Source organism: Chiroxiphia lanceolata, chromosome 16 (assembly GCF_009829145.1).
Source record: "Chiroxiphia lanceolata isolate bChiLan1 chromosome 16, bChiLan1.pri, whole genome shotgun sequence".
NCBI classification, from domain to species: domain Eukaryota; kingdom Metazoa; phylum Chordata; class Aves; order Passeriformes; family Pipridae; genus Chiroxiphia; species Chiroxiphia lanceolata.
This window is the reverse complement of record NC_045652.1, coordinates 454,082-474,770: the sequence shown is the minus strand read 5'-3', so window position 1 is coordinate 474,770 and position 20,689 is coordinate 454,082. Positions and strand designations below refer to the sequence as shown.

The window sequence follows — 20,689 nt, the reverse complement described above, 5'->3', positions numbered from 1 at the left end:
GCAAGAGGAACCTCATTTATAAATGGCCAAGGTCCCAATCTCCTGGGGGAAGGTGTCACCCCAGAGACTCGGGGAGTGGGAGGAGCTGGGGATGGGGGATGGGCCCCCAGCCCTGTGACTGGCCGTGTGATTTCGGTGAGACACCACAGGAGACACTGAATGAGGAATGCTCTGCCAGGGTTTGCTCGATGGCTGCCCAGCATTTGCTGCTGAGGCCAGGACCTGCTTTTCCCATTTCCCAATCCCGGTACTGGCTCAGCTCCGCTGTACCCCATCAGACTCCCCGGCTGGGAGCCCACCTGGCCTGTCCAGAGCACAGTTGCATTTTGACACATTAACACCAAATCCCCTCGTGAGGCCCAGGGGGGCTGGAGCATCCTCTGCCACAGCATCCCTGTCCTGCAGGAACACCCCTCCCTGCTGGCACCTCTGTGCCCAGACCTGCTGGAGGGGAAGGTGCTCCCAGCTGGCTCCCCAGACCCCTTCCACGCTGCTTCAGACATGGGCAAAGCCACCAGCATTGCTGTGGCATTCAGAAACAGATCTCCTGGCAAACAGCTGCTCCAGTTTGCCAAAAACCAGCTGGGGCAGGGCAGGGCAGCAGCCCTGGGGTCCTGGACTGCAGCATGGAGCAGCCAGCAGCTGGCTCCTGCTTGCTGAAAGCAGCCAACAGAAGCTGGAGCCCTCTGGAATTGCTCTCCTGCAGATTTGGTCCATACACAGAGATGTGCACGGCCCAGGGTGGTGGGAAAGGCATCTGCCACAAGGCCACTCAGAAAGTGCCCCCTCAAAAGGTGGTGGCAGCCAGAGTGGCACCTCATCCCTCTGCTCCCTCCTTGGGATGGGAACAGACAACCTAAAATCCCCCTTAAGCTGGGTTTGGTGTGGGGCTGTGCACATAGAGGAGGGTTAATCCAACTTAAAACGAAAAGGCAAAGCTGGAGGTGACAAGCTCCCACCCCCCGGTGTCAGTGCCAGCCTGGGGAACGCCTGGCACTGGGGTGAGGGGTGAGTGCCAGTTGCTGTGGGAACAAGAATTCGGGTTGTTCTGTATCTGGGCTCTGCCTCTTTGCTTTAGACGTTTCGTTCGCCTCCCGGTTTGCTTTTTTTCCCTCCTTCAGTTGCCCTTTCCCTGAGGAAGAAACATCCCTGCACCTCCACGAGGCAGAACCAGCAGTAGTGGGAGAGTCTCAGTGCCCCTGCTTGGGGGTGGCAGGGGGATGGTGACACCCCGGGGAGGACTGGGTGGGTGCAGCTCCCATGGGGGCAGAACAGACCCCGATTTGAGTGAGAGACCCCGGCCGAGCAGCGCCATCACTCCCGGACCTGCACGGGTCAGGGGATGCAGCTGCAGCAGGGCTGGTGGTGGTGGGAATACCGCAGTGGGAATGCTGTGGTGGGAATGCCGTGGTGCTTTTAAACTGCAGTAGTGTGGAAAGGCCTTAATAGCATTAAATTGTTCTTGGCTACCTGCTGCAGCTCCCAGGCACGACAGGGAGCCGGGCAAGGTCACACGTGCTGTCACCAGCATCCAAATGGTCCTTCCCTCCTCTGGCCCACATGGGATTTGTGCATCCTTACATCCACTCACTCTACCCATCACAGCCACACCTGGACCACCAGGGTGGCTCCATGGGCATCCTGGGAGGATGCTCAGCATACAGTTCCTCTGTGTGCCCAGTCAGTCCAGGGTGATATGAGGCAAGTGAAGGAGAACTGGGCAGCCCCAGGTGGGTGGAAGAAGATGGATTCTCCTGTTTCCGGCATCCAGACCTTCCCTGTGTTGGCACCAGGATGTGCAGCAGGAACAGTGCTGACCCCACCATGGCCTCTGTGGCTCTGCCTGGATAGGGGGACTGAATAAATACAGAGCACGGGGAAGATGCAAGATGTAATATTTTGAAAGGAAGCTTTGTCAAAAGCATAAAAAGTCTTCCTTCGGTGAATCAGCAATTTCCAGTGAAACCCAATCCATTAGACCTTCAGTGCTGGAGAACTGAGACCCAGAGACACCAAGTGAGTCCCAGCAAGGAGCGGGGGAGGAGGAGAAGGAGAAGGAAGGACAAGAGAGTTTGGTTCAAGCTGCTCAACCACAACCCAGGGGCAAGGAGTCTCCCAGCATCCCCCAGCTCCAAAGGGTCCTTGGGGTCCCACTACTCAGCCCCCCGCAGACGCGGCGTCCCCAGAGCATCACCGCCGGCACAACTCGTGAGCTCATGGCTACAGGGAGGCTCTTTGTTCCCCGGGATGGGCCCTCGCCAGCGGATGGAGCGATGGAGATGGGCCTGGATGATCTGTGGGAAGCCGCCAGGCAGCGAGGGGCAGCAGGGCCAGGGCTCCAGCTGGCACGGGGCCGGGCACAGGAGGAGGAGACAGTGGCGCTGTGTTTTGGGGGGTCATGGAGCCGCTCCATCAAGGAGGCAGCACAGTTGTGGTGTGGGGGATCATGGAGCTGCTCCTTCAGGCAGCCAGCACTGCCTACTGGGACCCAGGAGTGGCACAGGGAGACTTCGGGGGCAGTGGGTGCAGGCACAGGAGGAAGAGCATCCTCTGGGGGCCCAGCAGCATGACAGCTCCCATCATGCCCGGATAAATCCCATGGGGCAGATATCTGGGCTCATCTCTGACAGCCAGGATGCTCATGCCACCCTCTGCCCGGACTCTGTGCCCCGCAGGGACCCCTCATTGCAGCCACAGTGCTGGGAGAGGTGCCCATTCCAGGTGAGGGCTGGTGGCAATGTGGCTGGACACAGCCCAGGCGAGCACCAGGAGGGCTCAGACTGCAGTGAGAGGGTGGGATGAGGCACCACCAGCCCCTGCTCCCCTCACCAGCCCAAATTTGGTGAACTAACTGCCAATGCTCCCGGTGCCCGAGGGGTGAGATATCCAGCCAATGACCAATTGCTCAGGACCCCTGGGGCAGGGATTGTCCCCACCCTAGTGAAAGGTTCTGGGGGGCTGCTGGAAAAGTCATTAGCAGTGACAGGCCCTGCCACAGAGCAGTGACAAACAACCGGTCCCAGGGTGCAATTGTAGGAAAAGCAGCCAGGGGGTGGTTGTGATGGTGATGGTGGCCATGATGGCAGTGGTGCCACTGATGGTGATGGTGGAGGTGGCAGTGGCAGTGGTGGTGGTGACAGGGGCAGTGGTGACAGTGGCAGTGGCAGTGGTGGCGTGCTCCACACATGGGACCCACAGCCCCTGCACCCACCTCTACCAGGGCTTGGGATGGGGTCCCCCTCTGACCCCCAGCAGTGCCCCAGCCCTCTCCTCCTCCCTGTGCCTTCTGCCAGTCCCTGCCATGGGCCACGTGCTGGATGTCCCCATGAAGACCTTGTCTGCCACAAGCCTGCATCCCCCTCGGAGCTGGCGTATCCTGGTGCCAGTCCCCAGCACGTGTCACCCACCTCTACCCACTGCAGCACCAGGGCCCTTCATGCTCAAACAGCAGCAGGGAATTTGCCCAAATAAATCCTGTCCTCATCTTTCCTGTGAGCTCTGACAAGGGTGAGGTGTCCAGGAAAGTGGCAACACTGGGAAAAGGCAGGTGGCCCTCAAGGGGCATGGAAACCTCAACACAGGGGACTGTTAAGGAGCCCCCCAAATCCTGGGAACAGAATGGCATCAGTCATGCTTCCAGGACGGGCTGTAGGAGTATCCCTCTGGGATGTTCTGGGATGAGGTTGGCTCAGAGGAGTGCCTGCATTCGGGGTGGGTGGCAGTGCCCATGGAGGGGGGGGGATAGCATGGTTCAGAGCCAGCTCCTCTCCTGCCCTGAGGGATGGGCCAGAGGCGCTGGCTGTCATCTCCAGGGGAGCAGGAGAACCCCAGCAGGATGCTACTGGTACTGGACTCGGTGAGGAGGTGAGTGCAGGGGCTGGACACCCCTAGGGTGGCAGATGGCCACAGCAACACATGGCAGAGGCCGTATCCCGGGGTCAGGGGACAGGGACACGGCCCGCGCGGTGCCGCAGGGGCAGGACACCGGGACACGGCACCGAGATCTGACACCGGGATCTGACATCGGGACACGACACCGAGACGTGGCAGCGAAGCCACCGGCCCGGGGCGGAGCCACAGCCTCGTGGGCGTGGTTTGGTGAGACCACGCCCTCTTATGCTAATGAGCGCTGAATCACGCTCAGCGGGCCGCGACCACCGGGCAGGACGGGCCCACCCGGGATAGAGGGGGGACGAGAGCAGGGGAGCAGAGCAGAGGGGGGCGGCCGGCGCGGCCAAATGCCTGCCCCGCACGCCGGGGACGCGCAGGGAGGCCCGGGTCCCGCCGGTGCTCTGCGGCGGCCCCGCCGCGGCACGGTACTGAGGGGCGCGGGGAGAGCGGGGAGGGCTGGCGGGCTCCCCCCTCCCCCCGCGCGCGCGCGCGTGGTGCGCGCCGAGGGCGGGGCGGGCGGGGGCGGTGGGGCGGTCACGTGACGGGCGGGCCACCGCCATTTTGTCCTGCGGAGGCCGTATTTAGGGCGCAGCGCCCGCGCCGCCGCCGCTGTTGCCGGGACGGAGCTCCGCGCCCCGGCCCCCGCCGCCGCCCCGCCCGCCTCCGCCCCGGCTCCCTCCTTCCCTCCCCACCCACCCGCCCGCTCCCGCCGCGCCTCCGCCATTTTGTGGCCGAGCGCTGCCCGCCGAGGACCGGCGCCGCGGCGGAGCCCCCCGCCTTCCCTCCGCCCTCTCGCGCTCCCGCTCCAGCGGCGCCTCGGCCCGGCCCGGCCCGTGCAGCCATGTCCTCCGGCGCCAGCCCCGAGTACGCCTCCTTCTTCGCCGTGATGGGCGCCTCGGCCGCCATGGTCTTCAGCGGTGAGCACCGGCCGGTACCGGGGGCTGTCGTGGGGGGGGGGGGGGACGGGGGGGAGGGAAGGGGGAAGGGTGTCTCCCCTGCCCTGTCTTCCCCCGCCCGGCGGGGCGCGGCGCGCGGAGTGGGGGGTCCTGAGGGCCCAGCGGCGGCTCCGCCGCCCCTCCCCTCCCCCCGCTCCATCCGGGTTTCCGGGGGCGGCGGAGGGTCCGCCGATGACGTCACCGCCGGCGGAGCCCCCGGGGCCACGTGACTGCGGCGGCACCGCCCGCGCCTCCCCGGGCACCGGGGCCGGGGGTCCCACCGGGCACGGTCCCCCGTCCACGGCTCGGCCCCCTGTGCGTCGGGCACGACCGGCGTTTAAATCATTCCCCGTACAACGCAAAGCCGGTTTTTCAGCGGGGGGAAACCCGAACGTGCGAGCGCTCGCGGCCGGTGGCGCCGTCCCGGGGGGCTCCCGAGCCGCCCATGGGGCGATGCCCGAGCGGCGAGGCCGGTCCCACTCCCTGCCTGTCCCTGTGCGGCTCCGGGCGGCGAGCTCGGTGAGCTCAGTGCGGTGTAAACTGGGTCATCCTGCGGTAGCGCTGGTGTGGGGACCATCCGCGCTGGGTTACACCAGACACACTATCCTGCAGTGCTTTCCCTTTCTCAGAGCCTGGCTAAACCCCTGCACAAGGTGACTGCTGATTCCTGGGGGGTGCAGACCTGCTGGTCCGTTTGGGATATAGGGTGGGGAAGGCTTCAGCTGTTCTCTTCCCAAATGCAAGTGTTACAGTAATTGGGAATAAAAGAACTAGGAACCAGTTTGGTTTTCTCTTCTGAAGTCTTAGGCGATGCCTCCTCAGGCAGGAGGATATGGACTGGCCTTCATCTGCCACCTCACTTGGGCAGTCAAAACCCTTCAGTATTGAATTGGCTGTAGCTGGTGTGCTTGGGGTCTCACTGTGTCAATACAGCCTCTGAGATGGTGGCTGGGTGTGCAGGACAGATTTGGGGAAGCTGCTCTTGATTGATTAGTGTGGTAGATTAAATTGTGCAGACAGCTAAGTGGTGGATTAAAACAGGTGTTTGAGAGGAAGCTGGCTAGCCATGCTGGTGTGGGCACCATGGACTGGTTTCACACCAGCCCCATTTAGGGTTTTAGTTTTTGGTAACACAAAAGCCTGGCTGACTGTGTTTGGTCTTGCTCAGTCTGTGCCTGGTGGTGGGATGCAGATGTCCGTGCTGAGGTCAGTTGGTGGCCTGCCACCTTGGAATTCAGACACTGTACTTGCACTTGACAGGTAAGGATTTCCTGAAAACTCAGTGACTGGAATGCCGTAGGAACCAATGTTGGGACTGCCAACCTACCTGCCTCTTACCTAATGAAGATAATGGAGGAAGAAACTAAGACCTAGTTATTTGTTGGGAAAAAGCAGTCAGCAGTACACTGCCTTTTGTAAAATAGTCCTAAATACTGAGCTTTCTTTCCAGGGAGGGAGTCACTGGACTCCTCTTGCAGAGTCGACCTCAGAAGCAAAAGAACATGGCTGTGTGGCTTTAGACACCAAGCTAAAGCCACACATGGGAGTGTGCTTCATCAGAACGTTGGGGAGGGATGCAGGCTTGAGTCAGTGCATTAACAGGAATTTGGAGTGGTGCTGGCGTGTCTGAACCAGCAGTGCAGCCTTTCCTAGAAGCTGCACGGTGACAACTGCGTGATTGCAGGGGGGAGCTTTGAGTGGGGTAATGCACAGTCAGTTCTTAAGCTGTGTTGATGAAGGCTTGGTATCTGTCCTGTCACTGCTGGTATGTGACTGGGCCTTGGTGCAGAATCTGTGTCAGGTGGCCCTGGACTCAATGAACTTTAGAGGTCTTTCCTAACCTCAGTGATGCTGTAATACCAGCAGGTCTGAGCCATGCAGGTGCTCTTGCTAGGGCCTCTGATGGGTTCAACAGGTTATAGATACTGCAAAGAGAAATTGTTTCTTAGATGTGGAGTTGCAGTGAAGCAGTTTGGATTTTTAAGGCAATATGGCAGAGGTGTCAATATAGGATAAACTAAAATTTGCAGTGTCATGTAGCTTTTGTAAGGGAGTTGTGGCATGTTCTGATGCTAATTTTATATTGTTAAAAAACCCACCCTGATTTAGAAGAAAGGAGCTATGTCTGGACAAGCAGTGTAAAACTCTCTAAAATTGTCCCGGATCAGTGTTAATTAGTGCAGTGATCACGTCTGACTCATGCTGTATCTGAAGATCACATTCTTGTGGAGCTTGTAGTTCTGAGACCTGTTTGTAGTAAACACATTCAGGTTCCATACTGTCCAGGCTGGTTTGATGTGAAAACAAGTGACTTTGTGCAGTCCTGTGTGACCTGTGATCAGTACCTGCTGATGGTAAATAGATAGCAGAACTTGTTCTAGTCAGCCAGAGACAAGAGCAGGCTGCTGTGACCTTGGCCATCTTCAAGCCTGTTTGGTTATTTGCAGATTACAGCTTGGTTTCATTGCTGCAGTTCCTTATTTCCCATGTGTAAAATGTGGTGGCTCAGGGTCAGGTGCTGTTGAGTGATTAAATTATTGTGGCTTTTCCATGTGACTTGAGCTGCCAGAACAGACGAGAGTGGTGTTGGGCCAAGCTGGCTGGTTCTGAGTGTGCTGGTGATGTAAAGCCTGCTGTCCCAGATGTGCCCACTGTGCCCCTCATGGTGTGGGGAATTGTCCTTACACTCGCACTCCAGTTGGGCTTTCAGTGCCTTCAATACCCACTGCACTGCCAAGCAGCTGAAAGATTCCTCACAAAGAGAACTCCAGCCAGCAGTGTTAGATTAGTCCTGTGTCTCCTCATTGTTGCTGTGGAGCTAATGAAATAGTATTTTTCTTTAAAACTAGGGCTGCAGATATTATAGCAGTTGGTTGGCTCTTAAGGGACCTCCATAGTGGAGTTGCTGGCTCAGAACATGTCGCTTGATGCAACTGACAACCCAGCACAGTCTGATTCTAGAAGGCATCGTGACTATAAACAACTTGCAGACTGGAAGGTAAATGGCACCTGTGCTTCCTGAAATACTGTCTGAGAGGTGGGGAGGAGGAACAGGAGAGCTGCTTGCTTCTCAGGGAGGAGCTGTGGACCTAATCCTAAGAGGAGCTTGCAGGTAAAATGAAGTGGCAGAGCGGAGTGCGGCTCTAGGTAGTCTCTGCCCTAGAGGCCTGGTGGTGTGGGCAGGTGTGGGAGCTCCCAGACTGTCTGCACCAGAGATTAGCTTAAGCCTTCGTCCTTACAGCGGGTAAAGCAGTGGACTGCTAAGACCTACGTGCTGTAACAGAAGTGAGGTAGGCAATGTTTCTACAGCTCGAGATTGAGGGAAGGCATCTCGACAAGGGCATCACTTCTTCTCAGTAAATGCCAGTCTTGCAAATATCTGAAAATGAGATGGAGCATCAGTATAACCCATTGGCTCTGCAGAATGTGGCCAAAGCAGTTATGCTGCAGGTTGTACTGTGGCTTCCTAATGGATCCGTGTCTCACCCTGGAGTCACTGCAGAGCCTGCAGGTGCTTCCCCTCTGGTGGGAACATTGGGAGCAACAGCAGACATGGATGCCAGCTGCCTCAGGACCTCTTGGTCAGCTTCCTTTTTTTCCTGCCTAAAACTGACCTCTTCTGTGTCTCCAGAGCCTGACTGGTCACATGCAGAGGTTGCAAGCTGAACAGTGTCCCAGGCTGTTGGGTGCTGCTTCAAGCAGTGGTTTACAGCAGTGTGGGCTTTTCACCAGGGAGGCATAACTGGCTGAACTCGCTTCCTCCAAACTGAATCCTGTGAGCACGAGGCTTCAGGTCAGGCTGGTCTGGCCACAGCAGTGTCTGCTTTATGCAGGCTTTCCCACACTGCAGGGGTGGGGCTGTGGGTGCTGCTGAGTGCTGTGAGCTGCTCTTGGACCTGCTTGGTGGAAAGGGGTCCTGCTAACTGGTGTAACAAACTACTCTGCCAGTCAGTACCTAGAGGACACTGGTCACCCAGGCTGTGAAATGGGTTGTCTTTAGGGTTGCAGGGGGGAGCTTGTATGATGATAAAGATAAAATAACAAGTGGTTGGATGGACTCTGCTGCTGGCAGAAGGGCAAGCCTTTGCTCTGCGGTGTAAGTGCTGGGCCTTCCCATACTTATAAATCAAAGGATTCTGTGTGCTGTCAGACAATCCAGAGTGCCAATTGCAGCTGTCCCAGCTCTTGGACAGTTGACTAGCAAGTTCTCTTTGCCTTGGATTGCTGCTATTGCAACAACTTCTCAAGGAGCTGGTGGACTTCTAAGTTCTCAGATTTACTGACACAAGAGTAAAAGGCCTGCCAGCCTTGCAGGGTTTTTGATAATGTAAGCTGACAGTGGTAGGCTTGGTGGATATCCACACACCCTTTCATTACATTAGGGAAGAGCAAAAAGCCATCGCTAATCCCATAACAGGTGATTCACTGAAGGTCTTCAGAGTCTACAGCTTCTCGTAGGGCAGCTTCCCTGTTTACCCCTTGGGTTTTCATTGGGGAACTGGCTTCACCAGTGGGATGGGAATTTGCATAGGCTTCAGGTACACTTCCCCTGGCTGTCCTGTGGAGATGCACCTGGGAAGAGGAACAGGGTTTTTCCAAGGCAGCCATGGACTATCTGTTACTGTAACCTGAGGTGGAGCTGTGTCAAATGGGGGGGATGGGGTGAGGCCAGGGAAAACCAGTGGGAAGCAGCCTGTTTCTTTGGATGTGCCCAGGTTTCTCGCATGGCAAAGCAAGGACTGTACTGGACCTGGATGTCACCTCTAACAGTTCTCCAGCCATTTGAGAACAACCTGCTCAGGGATGGACAAGTGGTGTTGAATTGGTGCCTGTCTGCTCCCAGAGAAGCTGCAGAGGGCAGCCCATTTGATAGTGATGAGTTGTAAAAGGCTCCAGATGTAAGTGCTCATCCCAAGTGGCCTTTCGGGCTTGCTGTGGTAGTAACCTGTGGTATCCTAATTGGTAATCTGACTTGTGTCACTAGCTCACTTCCTAATGCAGGGGAATTCTGTATGTTAGTGCTCTGGAAATCTGTCACATGTGCAGTGTGGAAACCTGCTTCTCCATGGTGGGACACAGGAGGAATTCCTGGCTCTGAATGGACCAAATGCTGCTGGAGTGTGTGTGGCTGGTTCTGAGCCTCTCTGAGTGTATCAACTGGTGAAACTGGATCTGTGCTATTGGATCTCCCTGACTGGAAGGCTCTCTGTAGCCTCTCCCTGTACTGAGAGGGTGTCACTGACTCACCTGCAAGATCGCTGTTCTCACTGTATGACCTGACTGAGCTGTCCCTGCAGCTGCAAAAGGCTGGTCCTGACGCTGGGACTGGCACTTGATGTGAAGAGCAAGCTGCTCAAGTGCTGACTGAGTGTCAGAGGCAGAGCTCTACTGAAAGTCCTGGCAGTGGCAAGGCTACAACTGGTCTTCAGCCTTTGACAGTACAGTCTACATGGCAAGTGACTTTCTAGTTCATACCTGATCCTGGAGCTGCACAGCCTCACTACCTCTGCTACCACTTTGGACTAATAAAGCAACAGCTATGGTGGAGGTGCCAGGTGGCGTCTCCCCAGCCCTGAGGGAGGGTGCTTTGCCCCCAGGAACAGTTCTAAATCAACTCTGGCTTATGAGTTCAAGGAATAACTCAGAAGTATTTCAAAACGGAGTTAACCTCTGAAACATGCTTATTGGGAGTAAGTCCTGAATGGTGTGTAAAGCAACTTCTCCGTATTGTAACACCATTGAACTTCTGAATGGCATGGTTTCTGGTTAGAGACCAGCATAGATTCCTTCTCTGGTGAACTAAGGTAGGCAGAGTGTTTCTCCACCTGCCAGGTAAATGTTTTGACAGCTCTATGACTGCTCTATCTCTTTAAAGGTAGTGTTGGAGCTTGATTGGAGGGGGGGGGGGGGGGTGTTAGAGGTTAGGAGCTGGATAATCTGACACAAATATGTAGTCTTCAATGGTACAGCTCTTGTCCCATTTCCACTGTCTGCCACAGAGATCTCCTCAAACCCTGTTCACAGATTTTGGAAAACACATCCTTCTAATGCATCGGGGATATTTAAATTTGGCATCTGAAGCATATATGCTTCAGATGTTCAGAGCTGCCACAAGGTACAAGTGAAGTTGTGTGGGAATGTTGTCCTGAGTGCCCACAGCCCAGAACTTGAGGGGCTGTGCCACTAGAGGCTGGGTCATGGTGGGAAGCAGGTATTGACTGTGATACTGGGATGCTGTCAAAGGTGCAAGGAGAACTTGTCAGGCTGGTGAAGGGCAGTTAAAGCTGCCTTATGAGGTGCTGGAGGTGCCTGTTGGTCAGGGTGCTGATAAAGGCTTCCTTGGGAGCAGATGTGTCAACCTCTGAAGCTCTGTGTGTGGCACCTGTGACTCCACCAGTGGGAGTGTCAGTAGAGCTTCAGTGACATTTAAAATTGTCATGTAAAATCTGGTACACATAGGCTTTCTCTGTAGCTGTGTCTAGACCAAGTTCAAGGCATAAGGTCTTGCCTGTTCTGGGGGTTTTAACTGGGAACTGACAAACTTGTGCTACTCTGCCCTTCCACAGAGGCTTGAGCAGGCTGACTTTCTGTAAATGGGGTTACAAAATCACCTGTAATCCATCACTGCATTAATTGCAACACCTTCGAGTAGCTTCAGGCTTAGAGGAAGTAATGACTTATCTGACTTTAAATAGTGAACTTCCCTCATGAGCCTCTGCATTGCTGGAGAGGTTTTTAAAACACTGGATACAGGAGAAGTGGCTTCTGCGAAATGCTATAGCCAGGGTAGATAGTGGATTCAGGCTTACTTCTAGCCCTTAAAAATGCTTTATCCAACAAAAAGGGTTCTTAAGACAGTGATTTCTTTCTAGACTTCTTAAGGACTAGACCCTTAAACAGGACCATCGCTGGTTACATCCATGTGCTAGTTTCCAGGCTCAACTTAACGTTTCCAGGTAAAACCTGCTCCTGGCTCAGGCTTCCTAAGGTGGGTTCTAGTTCTTAATTGCCCTGAACAGCCCTTTACATCACTCAGTGCCAGTCAAGGTTCAAGAGCTTTCCTAGTACAGAACAAATTGGTAGTTGATAATGAGGCTTTTCCTTTGGGTTTCTGTAACTAAAATTGAACTTCCTTCTGAGAACGAACCTTGTGTTACCTGTATGGATGGTCTGGAGTTTTAGTGCCAAGCCGGGAGGATGACTTCTCAAAGACAAGCTTTATGGGAAGGCCGAGCAAGCAGCAGGAAAGCCCATATATCCAAACCCTTCCAAATACCTCCCAGCAGCTCTCTGGGACAAGGTGTACCATCTCACACTTGGATGCTGGTGTAAGGCAGCTACAGATCTTTGTGGAACAAGCAGGTCTTCTTCCATTGGAGAAACCTTAGTTTTTACATGGCTGGAACAAACCCAACTAGTAAGTCTCAACATTACCAAGACTTTAAATCCTCATCGTTTAAATACTCTCCAGTAGGCTTTTAGAGCATGCAAGAGCATTATTTTGCTAGGTAGGACTGTTACCTCTGAATATCAGCCTGACTGTTGGAAAAGGAGCCTGCCTTCCCCTTCCAATGTGCCTTACACTGCTGCTCCAGGGACTTACTCCTGGCTAGCAGCTGCACTGTCGTCTCAGGGTGATGGTGAGTGCAACCTGAAGTTCTGGAGTTCCCTGAGTACTCCACAGTAGGGCTGGAAGGAAATGGGTCTTTTCAAATGCCACAGAATTAAAGAATGAGGTATTCATGGAAGCTTTTGTGAGACTAATAAAAAACTTTCAAGGCAGAAGTTAGTTTTTTGGGGAAGTGCTTTGGACTCTTCCAGCAGGTCTCAGGTGCAGGTGATAAACCCATGCTCTGCTTTGGATCCTTTGTGGGTCTCTGCACGCTCAGGTGTTGACACAAGTGATGAACCAACCTTAGGGGTAAGGTGGTTGTGGTCCTCTGTAACCCACAAGCCAGACTGTACTTTGTGGTTCCAGTGGTTGGATTAACAAATGTTTGGACCTGAATCGTTTACAGGTGAGATTATGGCAGAGGGTGCCTTTCTCCAGGGAATGGCACGCAGCAGTAATAGTTGAGTTTGTTGGTGTCTCAGTGTGTCTGATGAAGCTACAATGGCACATTTAACCCTAGGGCCAAAGCATAGGCAAATGGGTTTCCTGGGAGAAGAGGCCTCAGACCTGTGCTCTGAGCTCAGCTCAGGTGGCTCAGAGGTCAGTGACTGTAAAGCCCAGCTCTCAGCTGTGTTCTGCTGGGGTAGACAGCTGGGTTTTGTTGCGCCTTGCGGTGTGGACCCTGGGAGGACACAGTGAGTAACGAGTTCCACTTTGGACCTTGCGCTTTGGTCCCTTAGCAAGAATGGATGGCTGCTGGGGGTGTGCCCTGCTGTGAAGCTGGCCTTGGACAGGGTGTTCTGTTATCACTGATGTTTGAACAGCACCTTCTTAGTGATCTGGCTTTGATCTAGAACTCTGGATAGGTCACTTCCTCATCCATTAGGCAAGTATTCCTGGCTGTCAAGTGACCCTGGTAATTTTGCACAATGCTTCCTTGTGCTGGCTCAGCTGTTCTCACACTGCAGCCTAGTGAAGGAAGTGGTATTTGGGGATGTGCCTAATGCTTTTTTTTTTTTTTTTTTTTTTTTTCTCTTCCAGCCTTGGGAGCTGCATATGGAACAGCAAAGAGTGGCACGGGTATTGCAGCCATGTCTGTCATGAGGCCTGAGCTGATCATGAAGTCCATCATCCCTGTGGTCATGGCGGGGATTATAGCGATCTATGGCCTCGTAGTGGCAGTGCTCATTGCCAACGCCCTCTCACCCACCATCACACTATTCAAGTAAGTTGCTGCATGTGGCACTTCTGTTTCACATTGTCCTGTCCCTGTTTTGATGCCCTGAGTGTGGGTGGGGTTGGCTAAAGGCCCTGGAAGGGCTGTCGGTGCTAAGTGCTCCTGAGCTGGGCTTGGGAGCACAGTCTGTATTCCAGCTGTGCTGCCTCAGCCCCAGTGGTGCTCCCAGCTCCGTTGGCTGTGTTGGCTGGCACAGATCAATCGGGCTCCCACTGTTGCAGCTCGTGCTGTGGGCTGCGGCTTGAGAGAAGCTGTGTACAGGGATAGGAGGCAAAGCTTGTGTCATTTTGCTAGACTCTAGACCTGGAATGCACAGGTCTTTCGAGGCTGTCCAAGTTCTGCTGTTGCCTGGGAGATGCAAGTGAATAATTAATATTGCTTCTGCTTTATGTGATGGTAAATCAATCCCTAAGCTATACATTGGGCCTCTACAGCAGGTACAGTCTGAAACTCAATCTGTTCTTGGCTTTAGAGAATAGCTGGAACTGGCTTGGTTGAGACCTCTCAGAATAAAACAGTGCTGCTGAGGTGTGACAGGTATCTGTGTCACTGTACAAGCGGTACACGATGAGAAGTGTGCTTGGCCTAACAAGCTGTGGTCTAAAACAGCAGGTACAAGTGCTCCTATGCAATTAGCAGGTGGGCAGATAGTGAGAGGGACTGCTCCTCAGGTATCCTGCCTGGAAAACCAGTCCTGCCGAGCTCCTGCAGAGCAAGACACTTGATGTGCTGTGGCTGTATATAAGGTTGCAGATGAGCAGCTACTAACAGGCTACACTGCACTGTGGGACAGGCACTGCTGTTAGTGCTGCTCTGACAGTGGCTGGGGTGGCCACAGACAGACTGGGTGGCCACGTGAGCTCCAGGCGCAGTAGCTTAGCTTGGACTATGAGTCCTACCTGAAGAGCAGGTGAAGATCCTTCACTGCTGCCCATTTCTTATGTATCGGAGCTGGGAGTGCCAGGAAGCATCTACTTTGAGGTACACTGGGCTTGTCTAAAGAGTCAGGAGCTTAAGGCTGGGTGTCCTGTTCCTTGCCACTGAAACTGTGCCCATCTCTGTCCCGCAGGAGCTTCCTTCAGCTGGGTGCTGGCTTGAGCGTGGGCCTCAGCGGCCTGGCTGCTGGCTTTGCCATCGGCATCGTGGGCGATGCAGGTGTCCGGGGAACAGCACAGCAGCCCAGGTTATTTGTGGGCATGATCCTCATTTTGATCTTCGCTGAAGTCTTGGGTCTCTATGGCCTCATCGTTGCCCTTATCCTCTCCACGAAGTAAATGTTGCGGTATGATGTAAAGAGATGTAACAAATCCACGTTTAACAAAACAAACAAACAAAAAAAAAGCTCCAGAATGAAAATGGTCTCTCCAATGTGTACAGTTGTCCCAATTTGGTAGTTGATCTCTTGTAAATGCGCAATGTATGTTAGTGACTTGTCTGTCCTGTGTGTACTTCAATATTAACTTGGATGGGCTGCTCCAAGCCTGCTGCATGGCTTGGGGTGGCCCGTGTGCAATTTTCCACCCATTGCTGTTAGTATTTTATGTATAAATATGAACTAGAAATGTAATTTTTTCTCTTCACTGGATGTTTATTTATAAAAGACTTGACATGTTCATACATCTATGGAGCAAGGATTTTCAATTTCCCATGCTATATATATTAATCTTATATATAGGTAGATTACACTGTGGGGTCAATTGTAAGTGCAGAGAATTCCTTGGATGTAACTTTGATTCTAAAGATTGCTGTAGTGTCCTGGTATTGGAGTATGAGAATTTTGTGTTTTATTACAGCAATTGTCCGAAACACTCCCGTGTTTCAGTAGTAACCGCGTATGCTCCGGCATCAGAGTCGTGCACCCAGTGTTGGGTTACAAACTTCTACCATGTTTCCAAATAAAAATTCCTCACTACATTGCTGTAACATGTCCTCTGGCTCTGATTTCAGGTGGTTGCTGCTCCTTTGGGAAGAGAAGGGGTTCCTGGGGGGAGGCAGGTTCCTGGAGTGACTGAGCACCTGCAGGAGTGGTGCTGCCAGCACTGCCACGCCTTTCCCTTTCTCCTGGGCAGTGGCAGCTGCTTTACCAGCTGTTGCTGTGGGCTGGACTCAGGATGAGGAGGGATGCAGGGCTGTGTTTGGCCTGATCAGCACATCTGGCTCGTGGTAATGCTCTGTAAGAGCCTGTGCTGAGGGTCGGGGAATGAGGGTGCAGGCTCCAACCTGTGACAAGGAAAGGAGCTGCCTTGTCCTGTCCTCATGCTGGCCCTGCAGAAGCTGAGCTCGTTGGAAGCTGTGGTCTGCACAGTAATTGCCTCTGAAGCACCTCAACAATAGTCTCATCAACAAAATGGCTTCAGTCAAGAACTTGTATTTTTAACTTGTAGATCAGGAGCATTTGAATTGGGAGGTTCTGCTGCTGCAGCTACTGGAGTACTGGAGCAGCGTTCTCTGGCCTGAGGATTTGAGTACTGCAAAGCTTCTGTGGGAAATAACATGTTGGGCCCTTCCAGGGGTGAATATATCACCTTAATCCTACGTGTATAGCTTGGAGAACAGGCCAAGCTCTACCTTGTTCAACCCAAAATGTTGTTATTACACAGGTACCTAGTGCCAGCAGGGCCTTTGTGGTCAAACTAAGCTGTTGAATGTGGAGGGATCTGTCACCCTGGTTGGGAGTGGAGGTGTGCTGCACATGTGTTTCATCCATGTACCTGTCCAGTGAGTCTGGTGCAAGTACCATGAAGAGCTGTGGCCAAGCATAAGGAATTCACTGAAACTTTGGAACTGCTAACCTGCCAGGGGTGTTCCCCAAATTGAACTGTTCAGGAGACTGAGGCTATGAGCCAGTCATTCTGCTAGGGTGTATTTTCGCATGTTGGTGAAGGTGTAGTTTTGACAGTTGTTGATTATCAATAATTACTGACAAATGTATTGGCTTATTCTGTTTGCTAAAATGATCTGTCAGCTGTGTGTGGCTCTGGGGTAGACTGGGCTGGTGGTGCTTGGGAAGGGCTTTGCCTCATGGCAGGGCGAGCAGAGGTGCACCTGGGGCTGTACAGAGGCACAGGCTGACCAAAGGAATATTCTGGATCTCTGCTGAAGGAGTGCCTGGGGTAAGGGGAAGTTTGTGATCAGCATGATGTTGGTTGTTCTTCAGCAGAAGTAATAGACTCTGAACTTCTGAATTAGACTTTCCCCAGGGGTCATAAACATTTATGGAATCTGTAGCATGATTGTGTCTCACACTGACTGCAGTGGGGGCAGTTGGGGGGTGAATCCTGAATCCAGGCGCTCTGGAGAGCGTGCCAGGTACAGCTTGCAGTCCTGGTGAGAGGAATTGCATTTGGCTTGTGTGGCAGGGTCCCAGCTGGGGAGAGGGTCCCAGCTGGGGCTGCAAATGTGCTTATCTTGTGGTTTTACCTGCTTTGGGGACCCTGTGCCAGCCTTTTTGCCAACTGACAAGGACATAAGCAAATTGAATTTAAGAGAGCAGCTAAATGCTGGTGGCAGCTCTCAACTCCAAGGGCAATAAGCAATTGAAAGGCCCAGTTAGGCTCAGGAGGGCGATAGGCACTTAGGGAGCCACATGCAGAGAAAATCTCTTCAGTGGCATTTTGTCTCATGCCTTGGAACGTGAAGCCTTTGTCATTGATATTGTCATTGATATAAAAACCCATGCAAGGAGAGCTGAGCTGGGGGGAGCACAGGTGGGCGACGATCACTTTGTGCCAAGTACCTGCAGATATACCCGGAGTCACATTAACAGTCTGCACACGGCCAGGCGTTTTCTGACAGTGATGCTCTGGATCCTCTGTGATGACTCCAAGCTGAAAACTCACATTTCAAGTCCTCCACTGGTGCTATTGCATCAGCAAATTTCCCAAGTGATTCAAGGCATTAAGAAAACGAGGGACCTTTTGAGTTTTTGGAATTCCTTTACTGCCAGGAGCAGGGCAGCTCAAAGTGCAGTCCTGGGTAGCAGGGAGGGACTGTGTTTGGTTTGGGAGGGGGAACGGGCAGCCTCGGAGCCTGGAATGAGTCCCTGCTGAGGAGGGTGTGTGTGCTGGCACATCCGTGGTGCTCCGTGCTGGGAGCACTGCAGAGTGAGTGAGTCAGCCCTGCGGAGAGCAGGGCTCTGCAGCAGCAGCAGCAGCACAGGGACAGGGCCAGCAGCACTGGCAGCACAGACAATGCCTCCATAGAGCCTGCTGACCTTGCTCTTTGTTAACTCTTTCACTCTGGAGTTGGTTTTCTTTCATGCTTTTTCTTTTTTTTTTTTTTTTTTTCAAAGGCGGCAGATTTTTTTTCTATTTATTTTTTCTCCACTGTGCTGGAGAAGCATTTTTAAGTAACAGGATTTTATCTCTGATTCCTCAGGGACTGGCTTTCCTAAGCAGATCTGGCTTACAGAGAACTACAGTAATCTGGAAAAGTAAATAAGCTTTGGGGAAATAAAAACCTCATTATGAGAAACTGATCCCAGAAACCAAATTGCTCTTTCAGGGTAACAGCAGAGCTCATGACTACAGCTCTCAGTAACCCTTGTTTTCTTCCCAGGCTGACCACGGGGATACTATTTTAGTGCATTTTACTGTTTCCATCCAGCCTTGCTATCCAAACCATTGCTGTCCTCAGGTGAGATATATGTGTCTCTGATATGCAGGACTTGCCACCTCTGCCCTTAGTTCTACAGCTATTGACCGCCTTTTTCTCCTGGCATAATTAAGTCAAACCCAGAGTAAGTTTTCCCAAAGACACATATCCTGGAGTGGGAATTTTCTCTTTCAGGGTCAGAGGATTGTGTCACTGTGTCCCAAAAAGCTTCTCCATTTTTGTTCCTGTTACAGCTAATGAATGCTGTTCCTTTCTCTGCAAGCCACGCTTCACTGAGCTCTTAGCCTCAACTTTGCAGCTCAGATCACTGGGTTTCTGCTGAGCTGGTTCCTGTGTCACAACACCATAGCACATGGAAAAATCCTGCCCTGACCTTACAGTGTGGAAGGGCCGAGGCTTTCCAAGGGGCCACACTGCACCCACAAGGCACCTACAGCCCCCTGACAGTTCCCACTGACCTGAGAGAGCAGGACGGGGCTCCTGGAGAACCAGTGGCTCGTGTTTGCTGTTTTTCTTTTGCTGAGGGGATGAGCTGCCCTCACCAAAGGTCAAGTCTGGCCCTTCTGAATTCACCAAGGGGATACTGGGGGCTGTTGCAGTCCAGAGCTTTTTTTGGCACTTGGAACTGTGTTGTCCATGCTGTTACACTTGTGCTTTCCTCCATTCCCTTTAGGAGAGGGGAAAGGGTGGCTTAAGTGGCAGAGAGTGAATTCAGCCACCTACACCTCATGGCTTTGCCTGCATGAGGTAAGCTGAGGACAAATCTTGGGAAATGGTGTATATTCCCAAGACTGACAGTGTGTTCTAAGCAGCCTCTCCTCAGCTCTCATGTGCCTTGGGACAATTTCTTAGACCTCCTTGTCAATGCCTGTGAAAATCAGAAGCCAAGGCTGCATTTCACCAGCCCCCAGTGCTCCCTCTGGACACCCAGTCCTGCTCTCGCAGCTGCTCCACATGCTCCCCTGCTCCTCCCAAGAGCACAGGTACAACTGCTACTGCTGCCAGGCAGTGAACCTAATTTGGGAATTGAGCCAGGTTAAAAATAACTCAACCTGAAAAAAAACAAACACACATCTGCCAAAGAAAATGCAAGTGAAACTACAGCCTGTGATTCCCTCAGCCTGTTACTGGGGCAGTGGAAACAAAAAGCATGGAATTATTATTAGAGGAATGTGCAGTATTGGCGATGCAAGACAGGGTTAATTTAACACTGAGAAATAAAAGGAGAGCATCCAAAGGGGGAAGCGTTAAGCAGGACAGGTACATGACATAGGCTGGGCTGGGTGACGTACCTACAGCCTCGATGAGCAGATTTCCATCCCTTCCCTTCTGGCACAGGCTGTTCTGTTCTCCCAGCAGTGCAGAGGGAGGGCTGGGCCAGTTTCCAGCGCTCTGATTCAGGGGTTGGCTTGGTGCTGGCAGCCTGGAGGAGTGTTGGATCTGTGGCTGCAGGAGCTGTGTCCCTGGGGTGGGCCCAGGGTGGGTGTCCCTGTCTGTACATTCAGTATTTGCCTTTACTTCTGTGGCTCCTCCACTGCCAAATAAACTTACTGTCACAGCTCTGTGTGTTCCTGTGGAAGGGCCTTGTTTTGGCCACAGGCAGTTTGGGTGCCATATGTGCCTTTTGATGTCCAAATTCAGTTTAGCAGCTTGGACAGGTCCTTCTTTCCTCACAGACAAATGAGCCTGAGAGCTGCTTCCAGCATTTATTTTCCAACCTTCAGAGTTTGGAGTCTCCTCAGCTTCCACATGTATGAAGCTACAAATCATTCCCAGCAATATGGTGCTGGGTGTCCCAGATGTGCATAATTTCATGAGGAAAACATTAAAAGCTCATCTCGTTCCACCCCCTGCCATGGGCAGGGACACATTCAACCATAGTTGCTCCAAGCCCTGTCCAGGCTGGCCTTGGACACTTCCAGGGATGGGGCAGCCACAGCTGCTCTGGACAACCTGTGCCTAGAGCCCAACACCCTCACAGCTAGGAATTCCTTCCCAATATCCCATCTAACCCTGCCCTCTTGCAGTGGAAGCCATTCCCCCTGCCTGTCCCTCCATCCCTTGTCCAAGTCCCCTCTCCAGCTCTCCTGGAGCCCCTTTAGGCCCTGGAAGGGGTTCTCAGGTCTCCCCCAGAGCTTTCTCTTCTCCAGGCTAAACACCCCAAGCATCTCCGTGGCCTGAGAGATGCCATTTTTAGCCTTAGATCCTGAAACGATGCTGCGCATAGTTTTCCTGTCCTCATCCAGCATCATTCCCATCTCTCCCTTTCAGGGCCCTTTCTGGCATCCTGTGACACAGTAAGAGCAGCTTGTAGTGTGGACAAGCACTGACATCATGGAACACTAAGCACAGCACAAACCTAATAAAATACAATTCCTGGCCAGACGGCAATGTTACGTT

At 53.1% G+C, this 20,689-nt stretch overlaps 1 protein-coding gene across 1 annotated transcript; it reads left to right on the top strand.

Moving 5' to 3' along the window:
• Positions 1-4,427: 4,427 nt before the first annotated feature.
• On the top strand, positions 4,428-15,598 carry ATP6V0C (ATPase H+ transporting V0 subunit c). The gene is made up of 3 exons (XM_032703889.1): positions 4,428-4,808; positions 13,480-13,663; positions 14,745-15,598. Exons 1-3 carry the CDS (start codon positions 4,733-4,735, stop codon positions 14,947-14,949), a joined length of 465 nt encoding a protein of 154 aa, XP_032559780.1. The 5' UTR covers positions 4,428-4,732; the 3' UTR covers positions 14,950-15,598.
• Positions 15,599-20,689: the final 5,091 nt, after the last annotated feature.